The sequence below is a fragment of the Stenella coeruleoalba genome, assembly GCF_951394435.1.
Source record: "Stenella coeruleoalba genome assembly, chromosome: 19".
Classification (NCBI taxonomy): domain Eukaryota; kingdom Metazoa; phylum Chordata; class Mammalia; order Artiodactyla; family Delphinidae; genus Stenella; species Stenella coeruleoalba.
This window is the reverse complement of record NC_137165.1, coordinates 48,101,098-48,127,119: the sequence shown is the minus strand read 5'-3', so window position 1 is coordinate 48,127,119 and position 26,022 is coordinate 48,101,098. Positions and strand designations below refer to the sequence as shown.

Here is a 26,022-nt window from a genome sequence, read left to right as displayed (position 1 = left end):
TTGTGATCCCAGGGGTGGCTAGCTGGAGTGCCACAGCTCCCTCCCTCCGCCTGGCAGACCCTTATCATCCTTCCAGAGGCCAGTGTCCTCTGGGTTGCCTATGTCCCCCTGTCTCTCCCACTGGATGTCAGGTACCTGGGGGCCCCAGTGACCACCTGGTGAAGGCAGCCACTCTCATCACGCTGCACTCACCAGGCTGGGTCCCACTAGAACAGGGACCTCAGGGAAATTCGGCACCCAGGGGGCATTTGGCAGTATCTGGGGACAGTTCAGGTTGCCAAGCCTGGGGATGGGGGGACAGCCACTGCCCAAATGCTGCTAAACTCCTACAATGCACAAGAGGGTCCCCACCACGAAGAATCAAGAGCAAAGCTGGTGAATCGGGTGCTAGACTAACTCTGGAGCAGGGACAGTGGGGACCAGCAGGGAGCACAGCAGTGATGCACAGGAGCGGTGGCCTCGACAGGCAAATTCAGAGCCTTTCTGTGGAATGGGTGTTCCAGGGTCCACCGCACACTCAACAGTGAGTCAGCCACATCAGCAGCCACAGTTGGTCCTCCCCTCCCCCGCGGGCCGCAGAAAGGGACAGAGTCTGAACTTCCGCAAAGCACACTCAAATCCTGTGGAGGGTGGGTGCCAGGAACATCTCTGACGGCCTCAGGCTGGTCACACAGCAGTGGCACGGCCAGGTGCCCCTGCTACAGCCCAGAGGCCATTCCAGACTCAGTCTGCACGATGGGGCCACAGCACCACCACTGCTGGACGGACCTGCTGGCCAGGCGCCCGGCCTGGGTCTGCACGTACTTGGGGTCTCGGGTTTCTACCCCGCCCCCGCATCGTACAGGCTGGGGACGCGGTGCTGCCCGTCCCCCTCCCGCTCGAAACTTCACTTTCCAGCCTGGTTCTTCTCTCCCGGACCCTTCTCCCAGTCCCTCACGGGCCCTCTCCTCTCCGCGGCGTCCTAGCTTGTCCCACCCTCGGGCCACACGCCCCCCGACGCTTAGTGTCCCCGCCGCGCCGCTGACTCCGGTATCTGCCGCGTCCAGCCGGGCTCCCTGGGCGCGGGGCACAGGCGCACTGGGCGGAGTTCCGGCGCGCGGGGCGGAGCGGCCGGGCGGGCGCCGCCCCCCAGCTGAGCAGCGACCGGGACCGCGGACTTGCAGACTTCAGAGGCTCAGGCGGCGGCGGCGGGCGCGGACGTCCGCGCCCGGCTCCAGCGGCTCCAGGGGCTCGGGCGGCCCCGGCTCCGGCGGGGATGGGCGGGCAGCCGCCCTGGGGGCGCGGGGGGCGCACGACCTGACCGCCTGGACTCGAAGCCCGGCCGCTTGGCAGCGCCGGGTCGAGGGTCTGCTCGGTGGGCGCGGACGCGGGGCCGGCGGCCGAGCCGGAGCCAGAGCATGCGGGGCGCGGCGCGGGCGGCCGGGGGGCGCACGGGGCAGCTGTGGCCGAGGCCCCCCGCCCCGGGCCCTGGGCCGCCGCCGCTGCTGCTGCTGCTGGCCGTGTTGCTGGGCGGCGCGGGCGCGCAGTACTCGAGCGACTTGTGCAGCTGGAAGGGGAGGTGAGTTCGCGCGGCGCGACCCCAGCCCTTGGGTCCACTCCCCTCCCCGCGGGCCGAGCGCGCGGGGGCTCGGGGGCCCGCTCTCCAGGCTGAGTGCCGTCCCCGCCCTCCCCCGCCCCCGGTTTTAGAACAAAAGAGCCCGCGGCGTCCCGGTCCCCTGGCCCGGCGGACGCCCAGGGGGAGGCGCGCCTGCAGCGCGGTGGTGTCAGTCGGCTCCAGCAGCCCGCTCGCCCCGCGCCGGACCGCGCCGCTCCCCACTTGGTTCCCCGAGAGCCGCAGCCCGGACCCCGCGACCCCTCACTGGGGGCAGGCGGGGGTCGGCCTTCTGGCCCTTCCCGGGCTCTGCCCTCGGCGAGGAGTTGCGCGCCCCGGGCCGGGAGGAGCCGGGCCTGCGCTCAGGGCCGAGCGGGAAGGGACGGACGGGTCCGCAGGAGGGAGCGGCGGCTCCGGTGGTCGGAGCCGGGGCCCTGGCGCTAACCGCGCACTGACCACGTCGGTGCGGGCGGAGACCCGCGGGCGGGCACCTTGCGCGGGGCGAGTTCGGGGCCTGGCGGAGCCCCCCGCCCCGGCCCGTGAAGGTCAGGCCGCCCTTGGCAGCGCGCGCTGGGCTCTGCGACCCCCCTTCACGCCCTCTGCCAAGGCAGGCAGCCGAGGACTTTTTTAAAAAACTGCAGTGTGACAGGCAAGTCACAAGCGTGGGCGGGGGTGGGGGTGAGGGCGCAGAGAACCTCCGTCCGCCAGGGCGCCGGCCCCGAGCCAGGCACCTCGCTGTCGGAGAAGACTGCTTGGGCTTCCGCAGTTGCGGATTCAGGAGTTCGCAGAGGGAGATACTAGCGTCTTCTTCTCCGAAAACGCTATGGGCCGGTGCTGCCCTTAGATCTGGGTGTGTCCCTGTGTCCCACCGTGCTGGGCCCCTAAGTCCCTGACTTCTGATGGGAAGACTCCCGCTGGCAGACACCTCATGCTGTGGGGTGTCACGGGGTTATTTTGAGTGAAGACAGTTTTTTCCGAGAAGGTAAGGGTTGTGCCACTGTGCTGGGTTCTGCGTCAGCAGGGCAGTTGCTGGTCCTCTTGGATACGTACAGACCCAGTTCTCTGTGGAAACTGGCAGTTACCCTGCTCCCTTCTCTCCGCTTCCCAGCCTTCTAGAGTGAAGGTCCTGGGCTCCTGAGCTTGGGCTGGTGTTGCCCACCCTCCCTGCTGCAGAAGTTCTCCCAGCTCACACCACAGCAGGGGTGGTAGAGCTGAGACTGGAGCCCTGAGTGGCAGATCGGAGCTCTGGGGGAGGGTTGGCCTGGAGAATGCTGGCGCCAGCACAGAGCTGGCGGGGAGCCTCTGACTCTGACACACTCTTCTGGGGCTGCCCTCTCCCCCTCGCTGGTAATTAAACTCCCTGCTTTGCAGCCTCTGCTGGATGAATCAGTGCATCCCCAAACTGAGGCCTTGGGGTGTCCTGCTTCAGCAGATCAAAAACAGAAACCCAGTCCCACCCTGTGAGCTTGAGTTTCCAGAGGAGGAGCTGACATCCTTTTCACATTCTTGGAGGACCATGTGCCTGGAAGAGGATGCCTCCCCTGGAGCCCAGAGGGAGCTGTGAGCGAGGGCTGGTCAGGGGGCCAACCTGCTCCTGGACCACGCAGGTGTTTGCAGTGGGTAGAGGAATCCCTTCACCTTCCTGTTCCTGTGCATCCTCTTTATCTACTGGGAGAAGAAGGGCCACTTACCTGCGGCCCCTCTTCCTCCATCATTGCTAATGGACCCCTGGACTTGGACACCCTCCAGTGTCCTCCACTCAACCCAAAGGCAGAACCCGGCCAAGGGCGGCTGCAGTGACTGTAGGAGCTGTGGGCGGGATCTGGAGCAGAGACAGGGCCAGGTCACATTCCTGGAGCGTAAGCCCCCCTTGCATTGTAATTGCTGCCCCCAGTTATCGTTTTTTTTCACAAATCAGCTGACAGATTCTTACTCTGGTGCGCTGGTTTGCCTGCTGACTCTATAGCATTTACGACTTTTTATGAGCCCTTCTAAAGACAGCACAGGGTGGTGCAAACCCTGATGTGCCGGGTGGATTCTGATCCCCTGATAGGAAGGGATTTGTTTTTTATGACACTGGCCACTCACATTTGACAGGCCTAATGTGTTTCTGGGTGTTTCCAAGCAATTAAGTAGAAGGTTTTGAAATCCTTCTCCCTGTGCAGGGGCAGGACGTGCCCTATCTTTATTAGGCCCTGGTCATAAAGGTGGACCGTGAACTTTCCTACTGCGATGGGCTGGGCATTGCCGGTTATGTCACACCTGGGCTATCTCTCCTGCAAGGTGGGGAAATGAAAAGTAACTCCAGGCAGGAGCGCCTATTGGTTTCGCCCTTGATCAGAAGCTCTTCCTGACTTTATTCAAAAAGAGACCATCACTTCCTTCTGGTGACTCAGGGTTTGAGCCAGGCTATGGTTGTGAGTGGTGTGGGCTCTGCTGCCACCACACTGACCCTGTCAGACAGTCCCCATAGCGACTTGGAATTTGCCATCTTTCCCATAAAGGTGCTCCACAGATGTGTCCTCCTGGGGGGGGGGGGGTGACACTTGCCGACTCTTTTTTAATGCATTAATTCAGTTTAAATAATCCAAGATCAAATCAGTCTTCTCAGTTTCCTAAGGTTGAATAGAACCACAGTTTTTTTTCTGCATCCTATAGCTCTGTCATAACATCAGAAAGCAGTTATTTCATTTTTCTTAGTTAGGATGTCACCTGCATGTCATGTGAAGATTGTAACATACCATCATCAGTGACCATGACTGATGTGGTGTGTTTTTGCATCTCCAGCACTTTTGTTGAGCAGATGTCTGTCTGAATGGAGCTGCTGCTCTGATGAGAGTGTGGACACTCCTGTGTTGGGTGCTTAGTGAGAGTCTTGTTGGTCCTGATGTTTTAGCAGAATGAGAGAGAGGAGGCAGAGCAGGGCCCGTGCAGGCTCCGGGGACAGGCTGGACCTGTTAGAGGGTGAAGTGATGGGCGCTTTATTTCTCACGTGTCCACTGTCGTTTTGTTCCTAGTCCCCTTTTAGGCGAGTGACGTGTGAGTAAATGGGTGCACGTGGTCATGTACGCAGGCTGGTGGATGGCAGCCCCCAGCCTCGGGTCCGCCTCCCCCTGGGCAGCATGGGCTGGCCATCTGTCCTCACGAGGGCCCCCTCTGCGCCTGCCAAGACGCGGGTGGAGGGTGGGCCTCCCCATTTCACCCTCCACTGTTGGGGTTAAGGCAACCTCGTGAGAGGTACCCACAGCCTCTGGTGTGAGGTCTCCACTCCCTAAACCCCTAGGTCCCCCTCTTCCCACCAAGAGGGAAGCGAAGCCTTGGAAGGGGTGGTTTTTGTGGGAGAGAGAGTTGAGGATTGGTGTCTGGGCATGGCGCAAGTGTCCAGCTGCCCCTCAAGGCTGGAGCCAGGAGAGGAGGGACACTGTGATAAAGTTTGTTTGGCTGCGTAAGCGCAGAGCTGATTATAGTCATCTGTGGCAACCACACACCATTTAGTCTAATTTTGTCACCCAGCACTATAATTATGCCCATCCCCTCCTATGTGTCAGATGAGCTTGTGTGAGTTTTATGTGACTGTAATTTGTAAGTCTGTTCTGTGTGTGCAGCCCTGCTCGGCGTCTGAGGCCAGGCTGCTCATGACCCAGGGCCTTGGGGGTGGGGAGTGGAGTGAGGAGGGAGTCCACCTCCTTGACACCTCCTTCTGATGTGGTCTGCAGGGTGACTGTGCATCCCTAGCTTGCAGCTGGCCGTTGCATGAAAAGTGAGGCTTTTCGGGGCCTGGAGCATGAGTCACCAACAGTAAATGCAAACCATATGTTATGTGTTTTCTCCTCTGCAGAAAAGGTTTCTGGTAACTCACTCAGGCCAGGGCTCTGAATATAGTAGTGTTTATTTCACATAAAAATCCTAAGAATGTGGGTGAACCTGTCTGAGATCTGATCAGAACCAAATTTCATGTAATAAAACACTTAGTTGAAGTCACCGTTGAGTTCCCGGGCTGCTTGGTGTTTATGACGTAACCGTTACCACAAGCTGACATTTACATTACAGTTTTGAGTAGGGGAAACTTGAACGTTTTTGATGGTTTCAATTTCTCGAAAACATAATGTTATGACTTACTCAAGACCTGCCTCCCCAAGAGCATAGCACACTTCATTTTTTCCTGTTTGCTTTTTATTAGGAGTGAAACCCACTGGGCTCCCCAACAGTCCCCATCGGGAAGACAGGTTATCTGCGGACCTTTTGTGTCCCCCTCCCTTTGCTTTTCCACAATTCCTTCCCGTGTCTCCCTGTGGAGGACCTTTACTTTACTTTTGTGTCTTGCTTTGATGCTATTTGTGTTTGCTTTGAAAAAAATACTATTGGCAATGCAGGGTCTTCAGGTTTGCAAATGAATGAAAAAGCAGTCACATCATCACCTTAAGGAAAATATGAACACTGTGCCTAACGGGCATCCTGAAGACAAAACTCACCAACAACCTACACAGCCCCCCACAAATTGCTAACATTCCCAGTTCGTTTAAAAGCTGCTCCCTGGAGTGCATTATTTATTATATGTGCATTGCATTCCAGCGTGCCTCCTGTAACTTGGATCTGCTCCTTGGTCTTCACACTCAGTGGGAATCTACCAACATTTCCTGGCCCTCATTTGCTTATCTGGAACTTGGGTTGGTGCCAAAGTCCCACTGGTGTTTCCCTGTTAATTTTTTGGAAGAGCCGTCTTTTCCTTGGTTCTCACCTCCACTGCACCCATCACTGCCCCTGTTCAGGGGTTTCCCAAGGACACGGGCTCAGAGGCCAACAGAGTGTCCAGGTGGCGAGAGGGTCTGGGAGCCAGAAGCTCCCACACTTACCAGAGCGCTCGGAGCCGGTGCGCTGGAAGGAACTGGGCGGGGGAGGCCGTGTGGCCACCCCTCCCTGGAGATGGGCCCTGAGCTGCAGGGTGGAGACGGTGCCAGCCTGCCTGTGGGTGAGGGGTGCTCGGACACCCGAGCAGGCGTCTCCCGGCTGACGAATCTCCCCCTCCACAGCGGACTGACGCACGAGGCCCACAGGAAGGAGGTAGAGCAGGTGTACCTGCGCTGCTCCGCGGGCACTGTCGAGTGGATGTACCCGACCGGTGCGCTCATCGTGAACCTGCGGCCCAACACCTTCTCGCCCTCCCGGCACCTGACTCTGTGCATCAAGCCCCTCAGGGGCTCGTCCGGGGCCAATATTTATTTGGAAAAGACTGGAGAACTGAAACTGCTGGTGCGGGACGGGGACCTCGGGCCCGGCCAGGCCCCGTGCTTCAGCTTCGAGCAGGGCGGCCTGTTCGTGGAGGCGACACCCCAGCAGGACATCAGCAGGAGGACCACGGGCTTCCAGTACGAGCTGACCAGCCGGCATGCGGGGCCAGACCTGCACACCCTGTCAGGTGAGTGTGGTGCCCAGGGTGGGGTGGTGGCCTCAGGGGTCCTCTCTCGTCTCCCAGACCCCCCGATCATCTCCCACCCCCACCTCAGCACAGCCCCTGAACATGTTGCTCGAGTCCGTGCTTCAGGCCTGGCAGGTCTGCCTGAGGGCGGCCGAGGGGCCCTCCCGGGAGCAGGTGCCCCGTTAGTGCTGTGGGCAGTTTGGACTTGGGACGATGGCCACAGGTCAGAGCAGAGCTGTGACACGGTCCTGGCCCATAATATGCTCTTCTCCCCTGGACCAGTTTTGACTGAGATTTGAAATGGGTGCTGTTACCATCCAAACTGCCCCAGAATCTCTTCTGACACACGAGTTGGCCGAGTGTTTTTGGCGTCGGCTGCAGTCCCTGAAACATTGAGTTTTGGGTGGAAGTTGAGTCTGATTCACGTTCCAGAGCCATGCAGAGCTGGGATGTCCTGAATCGTGAACCATTCCCAGGTTCACAAGCCGTTTTATCTGTGGGTGTCAGTGAGGGCACCGGCACCATGCCATGCAGGGCAGCTGAGTGGCTCTGATGACCTGGGAACCTCAGGTGAGGTACCGGAGGGAGTCTCTGGGTGGCCGAGGGCCGGTGAGTTGGCTTTAGATTTTCCTTCCCTTTTTTTGAGGCCAGCAGACAGCTTTGTGGGGCCCTGTGTGGAAGACAGTGTTGGTCTCTGGAAAGTTCTGTGGGCAGAGAGAAGTGTGTGGTCCCAAGAGCTCTCACACAGGGAAAACTCAGGGTCCTGTCTTTTAGATAGGGACAGCCAGGCCAGGTGCAACCCTTGCTCCAAGGCACAGATGACCTCGTGGGGTCTGAGCGCATGGGGCGTGGGTCAATGGGGCTCAGGTGCACCACCTGCTTCAATTCCAGAACTAGTTGGTAGGAAGATGCCTCCCAAGGGGAAGGTGTGAGCTCGGGTAGTGGTGGGGGCAGGTTCCAGGAAGGCTGTTCCTGCGGTGACCAGGCAGGATGGTGGTCAGTGGGGGGCGCTATGGCATTGAGTGTTGGAGGCGAGGCAGGGATGCTGCCCACACCCCATAGTGCATAGGGCAGCCCCACCACAGAGAATGACCTGGCCCCAGGCATCAGCACAGGACACCCCAACATGAAGAACGACTTACCCCCAAGTGTCAGCAGTGCTGAGGTGGAAACACCTGGTTTGAGGGCTAGGCCAGCCCCCCCCAAATAATATAATTTAGTGAATAAAATCTTCCATTGGAAAAAACCAGACCTACTAGGATTTGAAATGCAGACTTTCTCCTGAGTGGGAATCTACACTTTATTGTTCTGTGTTCTTGGCTCAGATGAGTTTTCAAAACCTTAAACCTCTCTCAAACTGAACTGGTCTGTTATAGAGCTTCAGTGTATGACTGCCCAGGTAGGGCCCCTCCCCCCCTGCCCCTGTGCCTGCCTGGGTAGGACCCCATCAGGAATGCTGAAAGCTGCCATAAACCCCAGGACTTGAATAAAACTTTAACCACAACAGCCTTTATCTTGATCACCAGCGAGTGATCGTTGGCGGGGATGGTGGGGGGACGCTAGAGATAAACTCGCGATAAAAACAAAATCTGGAGAAACCCGGTCACCAAATTCGATGTCTCTGGCCATGGTGAGCGTTGGCTGATGGGGCAGATATTAGGGACTTGCTAACATTCCTTTTACTGATTAAAATGTTGACGGGTTGAGGCCATTCGGCTGCTGGTCACATGCTCTGTCCCGCTGGGGCTTTGTTCCACTTTGCTGGGAGGCCGCCACCAGGTTCTTGGAGGCCACGGCATAAGGTGCTTTCCGTGCTGCCCCCTGAGTACTCCCGTTGGCACAGACCGGCGTCTCTGGTGGAAAATCCACAGTGGGGTCACGACCCGGGGTGACTCAGAGCCTGTGGCTCAGCCCTAGGGACCTGAGACTTTGTTTCTTTCCCCCTCCCTGGGGGCAGGGTCTGTGCTCCCCCAGACCCCAGGTCTACGTTTCCAGGCTAGGGCAGTGAGTGGGTTTGGGAGAGGCCCGTGGGGTCGCAGGGAGAAGGCCCCGTGTGATGGGGTGGGTCGTCTGGCCGGGGCACCACACGGGACACGTGGCTGTGGCTGGATGTTGGGCTGCTGGGGTGCCCTTGATCCCCCAGACATACGCCTGCCTGGCCCTGGGGTGCCTCTTTAAATCTGGGGCTCACGGGGATGCCGGAGACCCTGAGGATGGTGGGGTGTGATTGTCCATCTGCCCAGTGGCCGGGGCGCTGGCCTGGGGCAGCACAGATACAGTGACTGTCAGAACGTGAGATGGGGATGCAAAAGGCTCCTAGGGTATGGGAGCTGCAGACCCAGCACTTCTCTGTCCTGAAGGAGACAAGGGCAGCAGGGATCAGGGAGGCTGGTGCATCCCTTCTCCCCAGGGATGGGCCCCTAAGCTTTTAATGCCAAAGGAATGGGTACGTAATGTGGAATGCTGGTGCCGGCCATCTGGCATCCGTGACCTCCCCCGGACCAGGCCGGCTCTCAGATGGCAGTGCTCTCCTGTCTGGCCTTGGCTGCAGCGGGGAGACACCAGTGGCGCCGAAGCCCCAGTGTGTGTGCCGTGGAGGTGAGCACATGCCCGTGACCTGACCTGCTGGGGAGGTGGATGAGCCTTCTCCCTCGCTGCTGAATCACGAGTTCCAGTTTGTGCTGATATGAAATTAAAGAGGCACCGCGGGCTGGGATCCCGAAGGAGAGGTGTGCATGAGCCTTGCTCACCTGCCGCAGCTCTGGGCGGTTCCACAGGGAGTGTTTATGGTGAGCATGTCAGCCTCGTGTCCATCATGTTGCATAATCGGCTTCCTCGTATGGACTGGGACTCGCCAACAGCCAAGAAGAGGCCAGGACGGAGAGGCAGGCAGATACAGAGGGGCAGGCGGGTGGCAGGGGGACTTCAGCCCCCCGGGGACTCGGGATTTGGCTGCCACGTGGCAGGAAGGGGAGGACCTGCTCCCCCGCCCTCCCCCTCCTCCGAGGGCCTCGCCAGGCACCTGAGTAACATGGCACTCCTTCCTCTGGCGCTGGAAAAATCTGGCAGGATACAAAAGGCAGGCAAGTGGCCAGATGCAACTCACTAATGGAAGAAGCTCCAGGCCACACCTGGACTGTGGACCTGGCCAGGCTGTCTGGACCATCCTCCCCAGGGTCCCAGCACACTTGGGGAAACAGGCACCACCAGGACCCCCATTGCCCAGTGGGCTGGGGGACGCGTTAGGGTGGCCAAAGAGGGAGGGCGGGGGTGTTACTCAGTCTGGTTCTAGGGGACAGATGCAGACCCCGTCTCTGTGGTTCTCCTGGGGCAGCTCAAGGGGGCCCTGGATTCCAGCATGTTCTTTTTACTACTTAGGGGCTGAGAAGCAGGGGCTCACAGGCTTGGCCACATCCACGCTCTGGGGTTTGGGCTCTGTGCAATGCCCACCCAGAGCAGGCCCCCGGCGTGTAGGTGAGGTGGCGGGGGGGACAGTGGTGTTTTAGACCCACAGCCAGAGGGGTGTGGGGGCAAGAGGACTTGCCCCTGTGCCGGCCGTGAAGGCCCAGAAGTGACTCCCATCGCTGCTCATGGGCGCCGGGTGGGGTGGCCTGGGTCCCACAGTTTCTGATGTGCTTCATCTCGCCATCCCCTTTGAAACCGCTCTGTTGATGAGCCAGGGGCGAATGGTCCCTTTGGGGGGCCTGGGAGGCGCAGACCCCCGCTGGGATCCCACTTGGGCACCTTAGAGTTTAGGGGCGGGCTTGATGGGCCGTGGGGCATAAACAGCAACGTTCAGAAGTGAAAAGAAACTTCGTTATTTCCTGGAAACAGTACAGGAGAGAACTTAATTTTTTCCCTAAGGTTCGTTTAGATTCCTGCACCAGTGCTTTTCCAGCCCCTGTAATCACTGTAAAATTACTTTTCATCTTACCCAGCTCTGGACTCTGGGGGTGGAAGGTGTGACTCCTCTGGCTTCCTCACCAGGAGGAGGGAGGGAAGGGAGTGGGTGCGGGCGAGAGAGCTGGTGAGGCTAAGCGTTCCCTGTGCCCGCACGTGGGAGAGGGGGTTTCACAGGTGGCGACCAGCCCTGGCCAGGTCCCACAGGGTCCTCTGGGGTGATGTCAGCCTGTGGCCTGGAGTTGGGGTGAGTGCAGGGTTGTCATGATGATCAGAGGAGGCTCTCTGCTCAGCGAATACCGCTCACATTCCGGCAGCGTTGCTCCCTTTCCTCCCCTCCCTGTTAAAATGCTTCATTCACCGCCTGTCGCAGCTGCACTGAAGACCCCAGAGGGTGTCTCACACATCGTGTCCACCCCAGTCATCCTTACCTGGGCAGTCTCACCCGTCAGACCAGCATCCCACCATCTACAAACTTCTCCTGGGCATCGGGCTACCCAGAGCCTGACAGAGGGATGCCGCCCTCCCCACCTGTACCTGCCGCTCTCGCCTGCATCCCTGCTGCAGCCCCCGGCTGGTCTCCCTGACCCTGTTTTTTTCTACTTCATTCAGTTCACTTTATGCATATTCCAGAGTAATCTTCCCAACGTCCACATCCCAGCCCTCCCCTTTCCGAGAACCACAGGCCAGAATTCCACCCGGCCCCTGGGCCGCCCCCTCCCCATCTTCCCCACAAGGAAACAAGATTTGATGTGTCAGAAACCAGCGCATTCCATCGGCCTCCACGAGCCTAACTCCGATCAATAATTGTTTCCAGGTTGCTCCTCTTGGCGTCCACAGCCCGGGTTCTCCACAAGGGTGCCTACACTTCAACTTCACAAAGCTCAGAGTCATGAGAGAGTCTTGTGGGGGCCTTTGTTAGCTCAGCTGCCAACGGCACGGGCTCGCTGAAGCTCTGGGTGGGAGGGTCAGCAGGCTGCTGACCGCCGGCCCCCAGGCCCACCGGGGTCCTCGTACATCCTGCGTGGGACTGGGCGCGAGTCAGGGCAGGGAGCCCAGGACAAGCTCATGCCACCTTTCTCCCCAGCGGTCAGCTGAGGTCCCGGGGCCTACAACCCACAGAGAGCTCGAGGCTCCAGGCCTTGGTGATCATACGCACCCAGGCCTGGGTTTCGACCACGGTCTGTGGCCTGGGCCTGTCTCAGCTTCTAAAGAGCTTGTGTGGACCTTGCCTCCCGTTCACCCGCGCCTGGAGTTCGCATGGCCTGGTTCCGAGGCCCCAGGCGGGGGCCTCTGACCCGGTGGGCACTGGGGGAGCCGCCAGGACGGGAAGTCTCCCCACTGCCGCGGGCCCCTCGGCACACAGGCTGGAATAAAACGCCGCCTCTTGTGGGATGTGAGGCTCCCCGATGTCTGCGGGGCCGTGCTCCCCCTTTTCTTCACTCTGGGGTCTCTGTCAGGCCCTGCGTGGGCAGGAGGCCCCCAGCGGGTTAGAGGTGGGGGACCCCCAGTTGGCCACCCTCTTTTTTACGAAAGGCCTTGAGGCTGGGGGTCCACACTCGTGACAAAAAGCCACAGGTGGGCAGAAGGCTCCGGATTTGGAGCTGGGGAGGGAGGTGCTCCGTGCTCTCAGATGCTCCAGAGGCGTCCGACAGGCTGTTCTTGTTCTGCGGCTTCTCCTTTTTCCTGATAACTTAGCAGAAGTGCCCGTGAGTCATGCCCTCGCTGGACTAGACTGGGGCATGTACATCTACCCCCGCCTGGGGGCAGGACGGGAGGGCTGGTGCTCCGGGTGCTCATGTCCATCCCCGAGGGGTCCCAGGACACCAGAGACTCCCCCACACATATTCCAGGTCCCGGAGGCCCCTCCTGTTCCCTGTGCATCTCCCTGTCTCCTCGAGGGCCCCCGCGTCACTGCAGCCCCTGGGCAGGTGACAACTCAGCCCGTTTCGGGGGCTTCGAGGGCAGCTGGCCAGGTGTGCTGACAGTTGTAGGTTCATCCAGGCCCAGTGAGTGCCAATCCTGGGGACTTTGCGGGGCCTTCAGAACATGAAAAGGCAGAGGGCAACTTGTCCTAGTGAGAGTTCACGCCTAACATTTCTGTTGTTAGGGAATTTGGGCCCAACCCTAGAAACTAGAAATAGGTGAGGAAACGTGCAACATCAGAGCCAAATAATAAACTTGTGTCTCCCCAAATCCACCGCTGAGTTACGAGTGCCACAGTCCTGGGGAGTCCCCAGAGCCTCGAGGTTTCTGTCTCCCCCCAGCCCTTCTGGAGGCCTTACGCCAGTCTGAGGCAGTAGGTGAAGGTGGGGTGAGAGCTGTACCGGGGGGCAGAGGTCCACCAAGAAGGACTGGTTTGTCTGGAGTAATCAGCCCCCACCCCCACCCAGGTCTGGGGAGTCTCAGAGGGGATCCTGTGAACTGGGCTTGCTGTGAAAGGTGTCTGGAGGTGTTTGGAGGTGACCACCTGGCCCTGTTGGTCAGACGAGGACCCCACAGCTGAAGCAGGTGGACGTGCCCCTCATGCCCACCAGTGCCTTTAGCAGGGTCACCTGGTCCTTCTGGGCAGTGCCTTGACCCCTGTGGAATCCTGGTGGCAGATGGGGCCGTGGGGGCAGGCAGTGTGAGTGGGAGGCCCTGGCATTTGGGGGCCTGGCCACAGAGGCTGAGTGAGGCTCTCGGACAGGCTGGTGTCAGGGACGTGGCCTCAGATCAGCTCGGGTTGGTTTTGGCGCCGAAGAGCCATTTACCCATGAGCCCAGGGGCTGTTTGCCCGGCACGACTACAGTAATGAGCTAAGTGTGATCGAACCCAAAACCGCACTTTCCCTCCGTTTTCATGCCATTGCAGGTGGCCCAGGTGAGCCTGGGGCCCCTGGAGACGTTTCCCCATCTGTGCAGCCGAGGTCGAGGCCCCGCCTGCTCTTGGCACCCTGGTTTCAGAGGTGCGGGGCCTGGACAGGTGCTCCCGACGTCAGAGGACTTATGTCGTGTGGTCTACATGCCGTGGGCGGGAGGGTCCCATGTTCATGCACTGGCCCCGCCTGACCCTCTTCTCTCCCCACAGCCCCGTGCCGCCCTTGCAGCCACACTGAGGTGCTCCTGGCTGTCTGTACCAGTGACTTTGGTGAGTGTGCTGGCGGTTCCCGCCACGTGGGGGAACTAAACCCTCTGGGGGGAGGAGACTCTGCTGAAGATCCTGGGCTTGGCCCCTCTTCCATCACTGATTGCAGTCACAGGAAAAGGCCTTCCTTTCTGCTCCTTAGAGTGACCCCAGCCCGAGAAGGGACCTGTGTGCAGGGCAGGGAGAGAGCTGGGAATTCCTATTTAAGGTGGGAATTCCTATTCGAGGTGATACTGAGCATTTTCCTACTTGGCGTGTGAGTCTAAGTCCTGGCTCTAGCCTCTCCTCAGTGCCCTGCCTGCCTCCAGGTCCCCTGTAGGCACCACAGCAGGCGTTGGAGGCCCTGGTAGGGCCAGGGTCGGGATCAGGGACTCAGCCGCCTGCTTGTGACGTTGGCACAAACGCTCTCGAGTTAAGGGTGGCAGCATTCAGGGCGAGTTCGATGGAGCCGGCCCAGCGGGACCTGGCTCTGAGCGCCCCCAGGCTCCCAGGGCAGTTGGGTGGTGGAAGTACAAGCCTTTCTCCTCGCTGGCCCTGCACAGAGGGGATCTGGGGCCGGGCGGTGTCCCCGAACTTGTGCCTGCTCTGCCCTTCTCCACCCTTCTCCCTCCCATCACCTTCCTCCCCTGTAAGCTTCACCGTTTCTGTCTGATCTTGATACGGAACCGCGGCAGATCTTGAGTATTAACTGCAGTGACTTTTCTTGTTTTAACTTGAAAACTTGGTGCACGACGTGATTCATATCTTCTATTTTTCTCCACTTCTGTGGCTGGCCCTTGGTAGAAAAGCATCTCTGCCCAAGACGGTGTGAGTGGCGGGGACGACCCCTAGGCAACCTCTTGTGTGTGGATTGTGGTTTTTAGTGAAAATTTCTGGAAGGCAGAGTTCAGGGTCAGCTCCCGGTTCTGCTGCTGGGGGTGGGAGGTTGGTGCGTGCTGTCTGCTTGGCGAGCACCCCGCTGACCGCTGACCCTCCCCCCGTCTCCTTCCTCTGCAGTCGTCCGAGGCTCCATCCAGGATGTCACCCATGAGCCGGCGCAGCAAGAGTCAGCCATCCACCTGCACGTGAGCCGGCTCTACCGGCAGAAGAGCAGGGTCTTCCGGCCGGCCTCAGAGGGCGAGGGTGGCGGCTGGCGGGGGCGCGTCTCCACGCTGCTGGAGTGCGGCGTCCGGCCTGGGCGTGGTGAGTTTCTCTTCACCGGCCACATGCACTTTGGGGAGGCCTGGCTCGGCTGCGCCCCGCGCTTCAAGGATTTCCAAAGGATGTACAGGGACGCTGAGGAGAGGGGGCTGAACCCCTGCGAGATAGGCACAGAGTGACCGCTGGGTGACCGCTGCCGCAGCGATGGATACGCACACTGGGGTGGGTGCCTGGCGCTCCAGCTGGGGAGGTACACGCTGGTTCTGGCCAAGGACTCCCTGATGGATTGACTGGAGATGCTGTAACATGCCAACTAAGTTATTATATTTTTTTTAAAAAAGAAATGTTCATAGGAAGCAAACTCCTGTGTCGTAAAATGCCTTCGTGTGCCGTTGCGTACTGTTTTCTGAGCATCTGCAGTCACTGCATTTGGCTGGTGTGTTGGGTGAAGTGTGAGGGCCGTGGCCCACAGCCGATACCCGACACCAGGCTTGGGTACCACTCAGAGTTGTTTCTTATGATGGAAATTTATGGGGCCAAATACCTATGGTTTTTTCATTTTGTTTTTGCTTTTTAAAGAATGAACTTTGCCAGCCATGGTCATTTGGGGGCTGCAGGCTGTTTCCATTCCAGGGAATAAAGACCAGCCTCTGACGGATCAATGGCGCGTCTGTCTTCGGCCCTGGTCAGTGGTGTGTGGCACTTACCTAGGGGCCCACGTCAGGGCTTCTCCAAGGGAGCCCCACGGCCCTGGCGTTAGGGACCTTTCACACTGGGCCAAACTATAAGTGAGGCTGTTACCCCCACGCTCGGCCTCTACCAGAGGTACCCCCCACGTTCCTGGTGGACCACCCCCATCCCCTTCAGCATCTGCCCTCCTCCTTCCTGTTAACCTAGATCTTGCCCTTCGACCTCAGCTTCCCCCAAATGCCCGAACCCAGGGCAGGTGTCTAGATACCCAGGGCCTGATCTGGGCCCCATATCCTCAAGGATGAGTCAGTGTCCTGCAGCTGCCGGAACAAATGACCACAACCCAGGAGCTTAAACAACAGACCCTTATTCTCTCATGGTTCTGGAGACCAGAAGTCCAAAATCAAGGGCCACGCTCCCTCCAAAAGCTCCAGGTGGAGACCCTTCCTTGTCTCTTCCAGGTTCTGGTGTTGCCAACAGTCCTTGGTCCTCGGCCTGTGGACACATCACAGTCTCTGCCGTCCTTTGGCTTTCTTCTCTCTGAGTGTCTGTCCACATTTCCCTCCTCTCTCTCACATCCACCAATCACTGGATCGAGGCCCACCGTGATCCAGTAAGACCTCATCTTAATCACGCCTGCAAAGACCCCGTTTCCAAATAAGTTCACATTCACAGGTCCTGGATAGATAGGAATTTTGGGAGTCACTGTTCATCCCAGTACAGGTGTTGCTGGGGTGTCATGTAATCAGACCTGAGCCTGCGATTCCTCCCAGGCAGCTGCTGAGATGAACGGACCTGGGAGAGGCTGACACCGGTCAGTGAACACCAAGCCAACTGCACCGAAAAGTCAGGCACACCATGGGGAGGGGCTGTATGCTGGCTCAGGTGTGCCCTGGCTCAGGTGTGAGCTGACATAGATGTGCCCTGTCTCAGGCATGTACCAGCTGAGGTGTGCACCAACTCTGTCATGCCCTGCCTCAGGTGTGCGCTGGCTCAGGTCTGTGGGCTCCTGCAGGTCACAACAAGAAGCAGGTGCTCAATACCTGCACAAGAAGAAGCAGGGTGGTGACCTGAAGCAACAGGGTTGGTGACAGGCACAGGTCCTACTGTGGCTAATGACTGTGATGCTTTATGCCAAAAGGATGCCTGTGACAGCAGCAGACGTGCCCGGCCCACGGTCGGGGAGGAGCTGACCCGCTCCTGGGTTTGTGCTTTGGGTTTCCTGGGCTGGTTGGGCACGCGGGTGCTGCAGAACCAGACTGTTGGGTTTCGGGGCTGGTGTCCCTCCTCATGTCGGTACAGGGACGCGGGGGTTTGCCCCAGGAGGATCCGGGACCTTGACCCCACGTGCTGATGTCCGGTGGACAGCAGCGTTCCCTCCACGTGAGGCCGAAGCCTTGTAGGAACACTGGGGGTGGCGGTCTCTTGGTGAGAGTCTGGAGGAAGAGCAGGGCCTGTCGGACATGGTGAGGAGAGGTGGCGCTGAGAGTCCGGCCCTGCAGGTGGGGGCCTGGTGCCGGCACGCGGAGCTCCCTCTCCTTGGCCGAGCAGAACTCCGGCAGCAGCCCAGGGCCACTGGGTGTTGGGGAGGAGCTGGAGAGGTCACCATTTCTGAGGGGGCACAGAGCCCCTACCTCCCTCCGACCATGCCTTCCTGCTGCCTAGAGCCCCCTTTGGGGTCTGAGGCCCCTACATGCCCCCGCCCACTCTCTGACACACCGTGGAGCCCTGAGGGGCCACGCCAGGCGCTCGGAGGGTCTCCGGAGGCTCCTTCGGGCTGACTGGCAGCTCTGCCGTGCGGTCTCGGCCCAGTGCCTCTGTCTTGGCTCCGGGCAGCCCCGGCCACTCTGGGGATGGAGCTGCCAGCCCTCCTCTGTGGCTCCATCCAGAGGTCGAAGGGCAGGCGCGTAGGAGCCTTGAGTCCCGGCCAGTGTGCCCGTGTCCCACCTTCTTCCTGCTAAGCTGTGCCCCACACCCGCACCCTCTGTGCCCACTCCCTCCCATCCTGAGCAACCTGCATAGGTTGGCCAAGGCCCTGGAACCGCCCAGAAACACCTCCTCCTGGCAAGCCCTAAGGGGTGTCCTTATTCTCTCGGCGTCTGCAGCATTGGACATGCTCGTTCAGGCCCGTCCAACGACATCAAGATCAGGAAACACTTTCTGAGCCATTCGGCTGTCATGGCATCTGTGGGCAGCTCTTCTGCTTCCTGACGACTGCCCGGTGCCGAGGGTGCTTTCTTCTCCTCTCTATCCCGTGCTGTCCCAGAGACATACGTGGGACCCCGGCCCTGGCCCCCTCCTCCTGCTCGTCTGGGCTCCCTGAGGGCTCAGGCCCCTGCACCCCCATGCAAGGGGGCCACTCACCTCTCCCCCGACCCGACTGCCTGGGGAGTCAGGCTGACCCTGCCGCCTCCAGCTGGGGGCTGCTCATCGTGCCGCAGACCTCATTTCCAGCACCACGGTAACTGTCCGGAGGAGCTGGGGTAGGATGGACCACAGGTGTAGGGGCCATGTGCCACCAGGGGCTGGCCAGGACCCACACCGGCTCGTGTGACCCGCTGGGACCCAGGGGAACCTCAAGACTGCTGCATGTAGGTGTCCCTGTCCCAGCCTCTGGTGGCCAGGTGGCCCCAGGCGAGGGCCCTGGTGGATGTCCCAGGCCAGACTGGCTGGCCTGACATGCGCCCCGTCTCTGTGAGCCTCCTGTTTGCTGGGCAAGAAAGGGGCCTTGAGTCAGATGTACCTGCAGGGCTTTCCCTCCAGCTCCAGCACCAGGACCCTGCCCCGGGGGTAGCTGGGCGACTGTCAGTATGTAAACACACGGATGCTGAATCACTGAGGTGGCAACTAGTCCAGAGGGAAAAGAAGGGCAGAGACGGGTCTGGGGTGCAGAATCTGGGCAGGTGGGGGTGGCTGAACTGCAGTTTTAACCATGGTGTTCGAGGTGGGGTTTGAGCCAGCCCTTGAGGAAGTCAGGAGCTGGTATGTGGGAGGAGAAAACAGGCTGTGCAAAGGCCCTGGGGTGGAGGGGTGGGGGGACCGGGACAGGGATGGTGCACCAAGTGACCTTTCCCCTTGCTTTCTGCCTCCTGTCAGCACTGAGAAAACAGCTCAAGTGTTGGGAGGAAAAATTGGCATTCAACTCCCTGACGTCTGGGCCATGTTTCCACGTATCTGGTCCATATCCTGTCTGTCATCTTCACCCACTGTGGACGGCAGACAAATGGCTCCCAAAGATGTCCTCATCCGAATCCCTGGAGCCTGTGAATATGTTACCTACAAGGCGAAGGGGAGTTAAAGCCACAGATGGAACTAAGATTGCTAATGAGATGGGGACATTATTCTGGTGGGCCTAATGTCATCACAGGGGTCCTTAAAAGAACCCTTGTAAGGAAGACGAGGCAGAAGAGAGAGAACCAGAGAGATGCGATGTGGGGACTCGACAGTCGGTGCTGGCCGTGGAGGTAGAGGAAGGGCCTCCAGAGGGAACCAGCCCCGCCGACACTCGAGAACCAGGCGATGATAAACTTGTGTTGTTTTTGAGCCACAGTAAGTTTGTGGGAATTTGTTACAACATCTACAGGAGACAAACCACCCAGGTGCCTTCTTACCTGGGGTCAAGGGGACTTGGTAGGGCGCCTGGGCAGCCTGGGTGCTTGTGAATTCCCCCTAAAGTTGTGTGTAGAATGCTGTGTTATGCGTCTACCTGCAGTTCATAACTTTCATCTGAATCTCAGAGTTAAGTGATTCTGCACAGGTGGAGACCACAGGGCAGTTGTGGTTTTTCTCACTGGTATGAGGGATCATGCTCTCTCCCCACCCCCACCCCCTCTGTCTCTCTGTCTGTCCCTCCCTCTGTCTCTGTCTCTGTCTCTCTGCTTGCCACCCCGTCTCAGGTGTTTTCCCTCTTCTCTCTGCCACCTGACTCTACACTGTAACCTGCTGCCTTTGAGCTCGCTGCCAGGAGAGTCCGGTGTGGTTCCAGCGCTGCCGGGACGCACCGCCCACACCTGGGCTCACGTGTCCTGAGTCACCCTGACATCGAGGCTGGGGTCCTCTGGCGTTCACCAATCGGGATGGGCCCCCCTGGCCCCAGGGACCTCCTACAAGGCCTGCCTGTGGCCCCCTGTCTGCCCAGCACCCTGGGACCCTCTTCCTTGTGGGTGGCCCCTCGTGGGTCCTGCCCGTGCTGAAGTGCTGGGCCTTTTCCCCGTTGCTCTCTCCTGTCTGCCGGACACACCCCAGGTCTGTGGACCCCCCACCTTCCCCAGCTTCTCTTCTTTTGTGGCTGGAATTCGGTACCTCACCTGTCACCCCCAAGATGCTCCACCTGCCCTGTGTTTGGGCTCTACTCACCTGCACAGCTGAGACAGACGTGGCATGACAGGGTGGGCTCAGAAGGGCTGGGACTGCCACACTGGGGCAGTCGCAGGTGCAGCTGTGGTGGGAGCCGGGCCTGGACTCACCGGGTCCTCGCTGGCCCACGGGGGTCCTGTCGTGGCCTCAACTGGCTTTGCCCCTGGGGTGGCCCCTCACCGACATGGGGACTCCGGAGCTTGGGGTCAGTAATGCCCTGAAAGCTCTAGTAGGAACCTACGGTAGGGAGCCCGGCCTGGGGCTTTCCCCACCAAACACTGCATCCTGCCCCCGAAATGGATGCACAGCCTTTTCTCACTCTCCAAGGTGACCCCCCAATGTGCCGCAAGTGCTGCAGGGTGGGAAGGCACCTCCCGGCAGCCCCTCGGTCCTTTGCCCTCCCCACAGCATTACGGGAAGAAGGGCAGGGTGGGAAGGCACCTCCCTGCCCTGAAAGGGCCCCCTTGCTCCTCTGTCCAGCATGCTCGCAACCCAGGAGGCTGGGGGAGGACTCTCACTGCAGGGTCTGCCCCCAGCTCCCGGAGGCCGAGGCAGCCTGCACCCTGGCCCCCATGGCCCTCAGTGCTTTTGAGCATGACGTGGGTATGTCAGCGCTGGACCCCCGGTTGGGACCACCGGTTCAGACCAGACAAGACCTCGATGGATGAAGGGCAGTGTGTGGAGGCGGGCGGTCCTGGGGGCGTCGGGGTGTGGAGTCCGTAGCCAACACGTGTGGGCTTGGGCTCCCGTGTCCTTCTGTGGGAGCCTTGCCGTGGAGAGTGGAGACCGTCCTGCATGTTAAAGCCATCTCCTTTGCCACCCGGGGCCTGGTGGCCGTGGACCATGGTGTGGGTGAGGGTCTCCCTGCCGGGTGGGCACACAGCCCTGACACCCCGCTTGTGGGCCCCCATGGCAGGCTTCCATCCCAGGGCATGTCGGCACCCCGAGAAGAGAATAGATTTACACCAGCGACACATGGCCCCTTGTCTTTTTAGGAAGGAAGTCAGAGGACATCAGGCTGGGCCGAGGTTTGCTTTATTTCCCGCTGGCCTTTCCCGCTCACTGAAGCCAGGCGTTGAAACATCCAGCCCCGCTCCCCATTGTAAATACATGAGCAACTTTCTAATTGTTACGAGGGGGTGGGCAGCTCTATCTCCAAACAGCTGGGAAAAGTCCAGTCCGATTGTCAGAAGGACACACGCAGCTGGTGTGGTCAGTGCCCAGAGCCACTCATGCTGCGGACTCCAGGGAGGGAGTGGGAAGCAGAGACAGAGAGACGTGCCACACACACACACGCACACGTGCTCACACACGTGCCCTCGCACTGACCCTGACCCTGGGCCTTGACCTGGACAGATCAGGGGGAGGCTCCAGGCCTGAGTCTCTGCCGGGTGGTGCTGTGCTTGGTCCCGTGCTCACACTCTGGGAAGGGAACTGCAAGAAGATTGCAGCCTGGGGGTCTGTGCGTGCGGTTGCATGTGTGTCTACACGTGTGTCTGTGCGTCTCTCTGTGGTGTGCATGTGTTCAAGGCTGAGGAATGCTGGGGAGGGAGGGAGGGAGTGCTGGCTACCCACCCGTTGTCCCTGTGACCTCAGTCCCACTGGGCCACGTCCAGGGTCCCCAGGAGTTTTGTGTCCTCATCCACAAATGGAGATGGTTGCATAAGCCCCTCCACCCCCCCACCCCTCGCCCCTGGCCCTTCCTGTCTCTGCCACTTGGGTTCTGGAAGGAAAGCTGGCTGCAGGGAGGGCCTGGCCCTGTGTGGCCGAGTGTCCAGCTGGTGCTGCAGGGCCAGGTTCCCAGACCCGCTCCTGGGGCTGCACCCGCCTGAGGAGGACAAGGGCTGAGTCCGGCCCTGTTGAGGGGCCCAGGGAGAAGGCCAGTGCGTCCCACGGGTGGGGGCGGGGAGCCCCTCATTAGAGCTGCAGCTGACACAGAGGCGTCCATCTCACTAATTGATTAAACTGTTTAATTCAGGCCCGTGGTGGGAACTGGCCCGGCCAGGCTGTCAGCTTTCCCTTCTGCACAGTAAGATTTGGGGCAGCTCTCCGCATAAGCAGTGGTTCTGGGCGTCATGTGACAGGGAATCAGCGGGATCGGTCATGCAGGTCTGGGTGCTGTCCCCTCCCCCAGGGCCGCCCTTCTGTGAGGCTGCTTTGTGTGGTCATAACTGGTGGGGCCCCAGAAGTGTGAGCTGACACTCATTCCGCCAAGTGCTGAGTAGGGCCTACTGTGTGCAGACACAATCCAGGGGCCCTGCCTGCTTGGAGATTCCACCCCAGATGGCAGGTGGTTAAGTGCTGTGACAACCAGTAAATGGGAGGGGGGAGGGTCTGTGGGGCTGGCTGCTGGGGCAGAGGCCAAGGGAAGCAGCCCTGAGGGGTCCTGGAGGGTCCTCCGGGGCAGGGACACGCAGCCAAAGCCCTGGGCACCTCGAACATCTACCTCCTCCACCTCTCCTCCCCCAGACCCATCAGGAGATGCAGCGTGCAGGTCTGGTCTCCCAGGGAGGCTTGGAGCCCTGGGAGGAGGGCAGGGCCTCGGTTCCCAGTGCCGCGCATGGGGCCTGGCACACAGGGGGTCCTGTCCCTCCTGAGGAGCCTGCTGGCCCGTGGCCAGCGCTGCTGGAGCTGCACCTGGCCCGGGGTGCAGCCTGTCCTTCCACAGTCAGTCACAGGTGAACGTCCACCCAAGGGCAGATTGGGCTCCGGGGTTGGGGACAGACGCAGAGCCACACAGGGGACGCACCCCCAGCAGCGGCACGTGGGGTGGAGGCCTCGGGAACACGAGGAATCCGGTGTCAACACTGGCCATTGTGTGCTGCCCCCAGGCGGGTGGCGATTTACGAAAAGCAGCATGATTCGGGGCGTATCCGTGCAGGGAGGTCACGGCTGCTGAGGGCTTTGGAATTTCGTTTTCACAAGAATTTTGCTTACCAAGCCGCATACTTTCCTAGTCATCAATTTGATTGGGGTAAGAAGAAAAAAGTGCTTAAAAAAAAAAAAAAAAAGCCCTGTGGGTTCTGTGTGAGGGTTTGGGAGGGAGGGGAAGGCAGAAAACTAAGATCTCTGTGCCAGAAAGGCAGGGGGACGTCTGTGTGTGTCTGTGTGTGTGCGTGGTGTCGTCCCCACACCTGAACCCACAGGGGCCTCCAGGTTCCCAGCCAGACCCCTGCAGTGTCAGGGTTGGGGACCCCACGGCCCCTCTGCAGCTCCCCTGCCTGAGTCCTCGGTGGTCCTGTGGACCAGGGCTGGGGGGCGGTGCAGAAGAGCTTTCTCATGGCCCCCATGCCACCACCCTACCCTGGCGAGGAGCACAGGGGCCTCCACCCCTCTTTCCCTTTTAGCTCTAATGAGCTGGACCAAGGGTCCAAAAGGAGCCCTACCAGAAGAAGAGGAAAATGAAGAAAATACAGATGGCATAAAAATAGTCCAGGGCACATTCTTGATCGTAGATAACTGGTGTCAGGCAGGCCCACCCACCTCTCTCCAACCATATCTTTTCCATTTCCACCTGGGCCTCTGCCTGGTCCACCTCAGCGTAACTTGGACGCAGACAGAAGCAGACATAGTCCCAGGCCAGGTGTCCTTGATGTGACCATGCCATCCATAACAAAAACAGTGGGACTTCTGCCGCTGCTCCCTCCCCGGCGCCAGCCCTGCCACCAAACACCCACCTACACCAGCATTTGACACCGAATCAAAGCAAAAAGTCAGGACACACGCTGACCACACATGTGCAAGTCGTTACCATCCCAGGGTTATGAGCTTATAAATCCCACTCAGCAAGAGGAGAGCTCCTGAGGCTGAAGGAAGGTCAGCCAAGCCCACGCGGCTTCTCCACCCCAAGTCCCCAGGTGGAAGCACTTTCCTTCCAGGGCCCCAGCTCCCGCGAGAGGCCTTTCTGCCTCTACCATGTAGAAGAGGCTGAACCCGGGCTGGCCTGCGTTTCCTGATGAGATAGCGAGCACGTTCCGGTGAGATGTGAGTGAGCCAGTCCAGCCGTCAGACTGACTGCTTCTTGTCCTATGTGAACTTGCCTGGCCTTTTGGGGGAGGTTGTGGGTGGAGAGCTGGGGATGTAAACCCCACCGTCTTGTTTTTCTTGGCAGCCGGGTGCTGGCAGCTACCCTCCACCCTCCAGAGGGGCCTCCACATGCGCTGGCTGCAGATACCGGGGCGTATCGCTGGTCCAGGTGGGGCAGACCCTGAAGGTCCAGTCGTGGGGGGATCATAGGAGATGGGGACATGCCCCAGATGCCCCAGGCCTGCTGGTCAGAGAGAAGTGCAGCCTCGTCCATGTCCCTCGTCTGAGTGGTGACACCTGAGCCCAGCACGAGGCACTTTGGGGACCTGGCAAACTGTCATGCATGGGGAGGGGGCGGGGCCCACGCCGGGGAAATGTTGGCCAAAATGCAAGGACTGAAGGATGACCCTTAGCCCAGAAAGTCTGCAGCTCAGGGAGCCAGGAAGAGGCTCAGTGGCCACAACCTCTCTCCCCGCATCCTTGCTGCTCCCAGGGTCCTCTGCCTTCTCCCACTCCATCTCATGGACTCACAAGTGTAGTTATTAGTGGGCTTGGGGTTGGAGCCCCCTCTCTCTGCCCACCCCACCTGGACAGCAGTCCAGCTCCCTGGCCCATCCCGGGACAATGAGGCTGCCTGGCCTGAGAAGCGAGTATGGACAGACGGAAACAGGTGGAACTGAGTTCATGGTTACTCCTTACCTTCCCTCCCGGCTCTGGGACACGTGGGCATCTCCTCTCAGGAACGCCTTTCCTGGCAAATGGAATTGGCTCAGGTGGACAAAGGGGAGGCAGTGTGCAAACTGCCTCTGTCCTGGCTCGCTGGGCCCCTTCCCTGGGATCACTTCCAGGTCCTCAAAAACTGAAGATGCGTATGTACTAGCAGTTCAGCTCATAGCAGGTTGCGTCTCTGAGTGGTCAGCTCTGGCTCATGGATTCGGCCGTGAGATGAGGCCAAGCATGACACACCCGTGAGGATGCCCCCCAGGCCCCCCATCCACACTCCTGCCCAAGACCCTTGCTCCCTGGCTCCAGGAACAGAGGATGACCTGAACCTGACAATGAGAGTCTCTCACCAGGATTCAAACCCAGCTTTGTTGAGTGCCGTGCGGTGGACAGCAACTCTGCCTGCAGCGGGCCAGACCGGTCTCCTGTGGAGACCACAGGACGCCCACGTCAGGCCCTGTCTCCATTTGCTCTTGGCGATTTTTGGGATGACAGACGTTGGAGTGCTTTTAAGATCTGGATTTTAAGGGCCTTGTGAAGAAAGTGAACATCAGAGCAATTGAGACAGACTTCCTGGGTCCTTTGGGGAGACACTTGCTGGACGAGGGCCGCTGTGGGTGGTCCTGGCTGTCGTGACCCTGGCCTCACCAGGCCGGAACTGTTGGTCCAGGACACGGGTGGAAGCAGGAGGGAATTTGGTCATTGGGCTGAGCGAATCAGCAACTCCAGGGGGTCTGGGGGCAGCGGAGGAAGATGAAGATGGCTGTGTGGGGTGGATGCGGGGAACAGGGGAGCCTGTGCAAAACGCGTCTCTGGAGAACCTGGAGTAGACTCGGGGGCCGTTTTGTTGAACCGAATCCCTTCACCGCAGTTTTGTGGAGCGTGAACGGAAGCCCAGGCTCCCCACTCGTCAGGACGGAGAGGGTCAGGGAGGGGAGGTCACGGTGGGCTGGGGAACGGGTGTGGACGGCTGCTGAGGCTGCCGAGGCAGAGGAGATCTAAGGAGATGGGTCGGACACTGCACACTCCATGTCCCTGGGCTGGTCAGCCTGGT

General features: G+C 59.7%; 1 protein-coding gene across 1 annotated transcript; it reads left to right on the top strand.

Moving 5' to 3' along the window:
* Positions 1-1,256: 1,256 nt before the first annotated feature.
* Positions 1,257-15,785, top strand: METRNL (meteorin like, glial cell differentiation regulator). The gene is made up of 4 exons (XM_079905296.1): positions 1,257-1,558; positions 6,622-7,007; positions 13,977-14,036; positions 15,030-15,785. The coding sequence occupies exons 1-4, from the start codon at positions 1,398-1,400 to the stop codon at positions 15,350-15,352; spliced, it is 930 nt and encodes a 309-aa protein (XP_079761422.1). The 5' UTR covers positions 1,257-1,397; the 3' UTR covers positions 15,353-15,785.
* Positions 15,786-26,022: the final 10,237 nt, after the last annotated feature.